General features: G+C 42.1%; 1 protein-coding gene across 1 annotated transcript; it reads left to right on the forward strand.

The window, feature by feature from the left end:
• The first annotated feature begins 2,007 nt into the window (after positions 1 to 2,007).
• On the forward strand, positions 2,008 to 4,045 carry LOC147638494 (OVARIAN TUMOR DOMAIN-containing deubiquitinating enzyme 2-like). The gene is made up of 5 exons (XM_086795903.1): positions 2,008 to 2,129; positions 2,217 to 2,282; positions 2,475 to 2,593; positions 2,683 to 2,758; positions 3,797 to 4,045. The coding sequence occupies exons 2-5, from the start codon at positions 2,241 to 2,243 to the stop codon at positions 3,851 to 3,853; spliced, it is 294 nt and encodes a 97-aa protein (XP_086652029.1). The 5' UTR covers positions 2,008 to 2,129; positions 2,217 to 2,240; the 3' UTR covers positions 3,854 to 4,045.
• The last annotated feature ends 1,435 nt before the right edge of the window (positions 4,046 to 5,480 follow it).

The following is a 5,480-nucleotide window of genomic DNA, read 5'->3' on the forward strand; positions in this document are numbered from 1 at the left end:
CATAACCCAGTTCATCGAACAAAAATAACACTTACCTTGTGCTGAATTTCCTTCTCCGGTAGCCTTGGTTGGTGTTTCCCTATCACCCTCTTTGGTTACGTTTGACTTCTTTTTCAGCTTGCACAACAAACATCGGACGACGGTTTTAGCCTTCGTGTTGATTCCCATCTGCTTTCATTGGATACTCTTCTTTCTACTTTTATACTACATTCTATTGTAGCACAGACTAAATTACAATTATGAAAAGAAAACCCACCTAAAAATTACCCCAACACCTCATAGCAACATAATACATTAACGTTGTTATGTGCAAGAGTCCTTACCATCTTCTATACTTTTTTCAGCCAGTCTAGGAGACTTGTGAACTGGGCTACTTGTCTCTGCACCCTTGCTCTTATTGACTTGTTGTTGCTTACTCACTTTATGTATGACCACATCCTCATCATATGCACCCTCAACACCCTATTTTCCGCCTTTAGACCTTGATTCCACAACCACCACCTTTGTAAGAGTTGTCTCCGGATGCGACCATGGTCTCTCATTTACACTATCCATTGATTGTCGTTTCCCTAGCATAGCCTTTTCGTTTCTTGCGAGGCAGAGTGTGGAGTCCCTACACCTGTTGTAGAGGATGTACAAAAAACATGAAGCTAAAATAATTGACTTTGAACATAGAGAGAAAACAAAAGCAAGCATGTTCAAGAGATGCTACTCAGTATAGCACTTTCAAAGTACTAATTAGTTTTGATGTAATCTAGTTGATAGTATTATGCAATACTATAAACATACTAAATTAGTGTCGATGTAATCTAGTTTATAGTACTATACAATACTACAAACGTACTAAATAGTATTCATGTAATCTAGTACATACAATGTTGGCTATATCATACACTGTAAGTACTTTGATAAGACTAAAAAATACTATCAAAGTACTAAATAGTTTTCAAGTAGTATACTGCATACAATGCTGGTTATATATTACACTTTAAGTACTTTGATAGTACTATACAATACAACTTTCTTTCTTTCTCTCTCTCTCTTAGGGTTATGCCAAAGGACAGGATATGCTAGCTCTATCACATAGAGCCCGAGACAGAGGATCATTACATATGTCGATGCCCTGTATACGATGAGATTTGGGTGAGGTTCCATTGCCTCTTCCGAGTTGGGTTCGGACCACTTTCCAGGATCATGGACTTCGCAGATTAGAGATACCTGGGACTTTTTCTTCTAGAGCTCCGTAGACACAGGGAGTCATTAGTGAGATCTAGATCAGGTGTACTTGCTCAAGGACCAGCACAGAGAGCTCTCACCGACTTCTTCCATACCAGTACTCCGAGGGCCAATCCACCCATCATACCCAGACCACAGGCTAGTGGAGGAGCTCGGCCGAGAGGTGTGACACTTGACAGAGCCACTGAGTTATGCAGAGCTTGATGCCCCAAACCCCATGGCCCTCGCCCATGGCCACGCCACCACAGGAGGATCAGGCCCATCATCTCCCATCATCGTAGGATGTTCTCGCGCCAGCTCAGTTTTACCACCTTGAGCACCATGTCACAGCGGCCCATGAGGGATTTATTAGGGTGATATGAGAGCTCTTTGCTCATGTACCCAAATCAGATTTTATAGTTCTAGATTTTTGTTATCTTTCTTTATTACTATTTTGTACCCAGGATGATGTACCTCTTGGTCTCATAGGTCATTTTGGCCTTTTGAAAACTTTAATACAACTTTCTTTCTTTCTTTTCTTTCTCTCTCGCGTGCATGTACACGCGCACACACACACACACACACACACACATGTAGACACCCCCCCACCCCAAAAAAAAAACAAATAATCTCAATTAAGAAATGTCTGCTACTGTTGGGTTGATTCTCATGGGGAGGGGCTAATTTTAGATTTGACATTTTTTTTAAAATTTGTGCTTTTCTCCTCGTATATTCTGTCATTTGGTGACATGTGAGTTGGCATTCTCATGTGTCAAATTTGGTCTGTATCTTATATATAAGAAGAATAGTTTTCACATGCAGGCGCCATAGAGCTAGCAATATTATCCGAATATTATGGGCGTGAAATTGCTGCCTATGATATTCAGACAACCCGCTGTGATCTTTATGGCCAGGTATGTCTCACTTTTAGTGGTCAATATATGCTGCATGGTTTGTTGGTTGTCTCTTCAACTCCCTTTGTTTATTGGCAAATGCAATAGGACAGAGGCTATGGGGAACGTGTGATGCTGATATATGATGGCCTTCACTATGATGCTAGACTTGCTGTAAGTGAAGAATGAACTCCCTTAGTCTCATAAATTTTTGTAGTCCTTGGTGGGGAGTTTGATGCCCATCTATACATAGGAGCAGTCATGATGGGGGCTCTGCACGGCAGTGGTGGCTGGCCCCATTCTCTAACTAGCCTTAGGTTTGGAAGTGATATGGTCTTTTAATTGTTGGTGTTTATGGTCTTGTAGATGACTCCCTTTGAAAGTGCCCCAGAAGAAGTTGATCAAACTATCTTTGCTGTTCATAAAGATGGGACAATTGGTATTGCTGCTAAGCTGGCTGAGAGGCTTGTTCAGGATGCCCACAGGTTTGCTGTAAAGCTCATCCCATCCTCATTTTGTAGGTTTATGAGGTCTTTGTTGTGTCTTGACTCTTAATCTTGAATGCTTGATGCAGGAAGAGGAAATTTACGGATACATCCAAATTCACACTACGATGTGGTGCATGCCAAAAAGGAGTTGTTGGCCAGATGGTAATCTTGTATTCTTTTTGCCATGTAATATGGACTGCTCTCAGTATGGGCTCATCCTAGAAGGGGGGCAGGGTCGCTAGTTATATCCATACCAGAGGGATGTATATCTGCCCAAATGTCATTTTGATGGCTTTGTGCAGCTCCTGGCCTTGTAGTGCTTGTGGCTGCCCCTGGTACTGAAGTCCTGGTAAGGTGTCAACAGAGAGGCCTAGTCCGCATGGTCTGAGTAAGGTTGCCTCCCATAGCTCCCCTCTGTGCTGTGCGACAGTATTGGTACATAATCTATTTAGAAAAGTATGCCAGCTATGGTAGAGGCTCTATTTAGAAAAGTATGCCAGCTATGGTAGAGGCCTTGCAGGCTGTCAATTTAATCCTGTGGGGAATAGGGCCTCCACCCTGTTTCTCATACCGCTATGTAACTCTGGTCTTATGGGGATCTAGAAAGGAGCAGTAAATCTTATGTCTTGTGTTTCATCTCAATGATGGTGAAGACTCACGAGTAATCCAGCATGAAGACTTGCTGAAAGATTGCTTGGCCCATGTCTTGCACTGCACTCACTCAAGTGTGCATCTTTTGCTGATCTGGCTTGGCCATGAGATATCCAATCATGTTGGCCTAGCAATGTTCTGAATTATGAGTCTCTTGGCTTGGAGATGGGTATGATTTACCACTATGAGTGGATTTATAGGCCCTCACAATTTTTGAACTTCCCATTTTCAAGTCAGTGGGTGGATCTGGTGGGTCCAAGTATCAGTGTGTATAGATGGTGAGTTGACTGCATACATTGAAGAGTTTCTGTATAGGCTTTCCGTACAGCTGAATCAGTGAGGGGGAGGCTCCTTTGCAGAAAGAAAGAAAGAAAAGATTGTTAACGTTGTTAAAAAGAACACGACTGTTCATGAGACCAGATGTATCATCAAAATATCAAGCTATTATGCACAATGGCTGAATCAAAATAAAACAGGAGAGAGAGAGAGAGAGAGAGAGAGAGAGAGTATTTACACAACTGGAATGACAATGGCTGGTCGGATTTGCAGGAGGCTGTTGAACATGCTAAAGAAACTGGACACACAAACTTCCAGGAGTTCAGATGAACAGTAGCCGGTTTGCTCTGGGGGCTCTAGAAGTTAATTTCCAACTGGTCAAGGAAGAGGAGGCTCCACTTGTAACAATTTGCCCATGCGAATTAATTGTGTGCAAATTAATTAATTATTCAATGGATGATTTATTCTCTACTGCAATGACTTTATGTTTTGTCAATTGCCAATAAGCAGTACTCGACGTTGAGCACTTAGGATGTGGTGTGTTAGGTTCTTGTGAGCTCCTTTTTGGCTGTCTGGGGTATGACATCCTTGTGTGTGAAGTTCAGAAAACGTTTCGGGTGGTGAGAGATGGCCTCGTTGCTTTTCAGTCAGATGTGGTAACGAGGCCATTTTAAACCAAGAATACCGCTGTGCTCCACAGTGCTTTATGCCTTGTTTGTGGTGGATGATCTGAAAAGCGAACTTGTGCAGCATGACTACATTGTTTTTGAGGTTGGGCAATGCTTCATGATTCACATAAAATGTGAAATTAATTGCAATTATTAAATGTCGAAATTCTAGTACTCAAGGTCAGACATGGTGCCTCTCTTTTGGTAGTGGTGGAGGCCTTTTTGAGAGGAGGGAACATAGTTTGGGTATAGATTGTCAAGTTGATGTTTACTTGTGTGATCCTAGGTGTCCACATGCACATTAAACTGTTACCTACTGCTTGGGTGTGTGCAAGCTCAGTGGTGTGACACTGTCTATGTCTTTGAGGCCTTGCCTTCCTTTATCCTACTGAATTTGACATCCAGCTTGGTGGGGCAGAGTAGAGTTTCAACAATCACTGTTCTTGGTGGTTAATTTGTCATACTTTATTACTACAGCACCCTTGTATCTATAAAATATTGTTGAGGCGTACGAGATGCTAAGCATTTGATGAATAAGAGAAGTCATTCGTGAAGATGGATGGGAAAGGAATTGAGAATCTATCAGGGGCATTGTACACCCTAAATGGCATGTGACATGTATTGGCAGCTGGGAGGATGCTTTGCTTTTGTGGTGATGTTAATTCTCATAAGCACATAACAAACCTTGGGTGTGGTCAAGTCTAATGGATGGAGGCTGTTTTTTTTAATGAAATTGAACTTGAGAAGAGGTCTTCTTGGTACGTTTGCATGTAGCATCTCGGCAAGTTACATAAATAGAGGAAATTTCAAGGTGAAATGAGTTTTTCCTCCATGATTGTGATATGGCGACGGTTAGTTTTCGCCATAAGATAAAGTTGGCAACAAAGGCATTTTTTGGATGGAGGTAATGATTTGATTTGTAGTTGCTAGTTGCAAGATGGTTACTTGTGGGGGACCTCATGCTCCAAGTTTTTTCCTTGTACCTACAGTTACATATCCTGTCCGCATGCACCTTGCGCTGGAGTGCTATGTGACATATTGGCTCTACATTAGTGCACCATTCATCAGTAGAATTTGCCTTTTGAGGAATATTTTGTCGTATGCTGTGGTCCTTTGTGAGCCCTAGTTTGGGACATGTCAGGCGCGAGCTACGTAGGTGAGTCTCCACACCCATAGGGAGTCTACGTGTGTAAGTCCTCTTAACCCACTTCGAGAATTTATTAGATAGTGCATGCAGTGTCAGTCCTAGAAATAGGTATGCTTCAGTAGCATTTAGGTTAAATGCATGG

The sequence above is a fragment of the Cibotium barometz genome, chromosome 5 (assembly GCF_041138505.1).
Source record: "Cibotium barometz isolate CiBa-2024 chromosome 5, ASM4113850v1, whole genome shotgun sequence".
Lineage (NCBI taxonomy): Eukaryota > Viridiplantae > Streptophyta > Polypodiopsida > Cyatheales > Cibotiaceae > Cibotium > Cibotium barometz.

Bases quoted from the DNA above. Each gene is read 5' to 3' on its own strand.
- LOC147638494 (XM_086795903.1), top strand. From the start codon at position 2,241: ATGCTGATATATGATGGCCTTCACTATGATGCTAGACTTGCT. The intron at 2,283-2,474 runs GTAAGTGAAGAA...ATGGTCTTGTAG, and splicing joins ACTATGATGCTAGACTTGCT to ATGACTCCCTTTGAAAGTGC. The intron at 2,759-3,796 runs GTAATCTTGTAT...TCGGATTTGCAG, and splicing joins AAGGAGTTGTTGGCCAGATG to GAGGCTGTTGAACATGCTAA.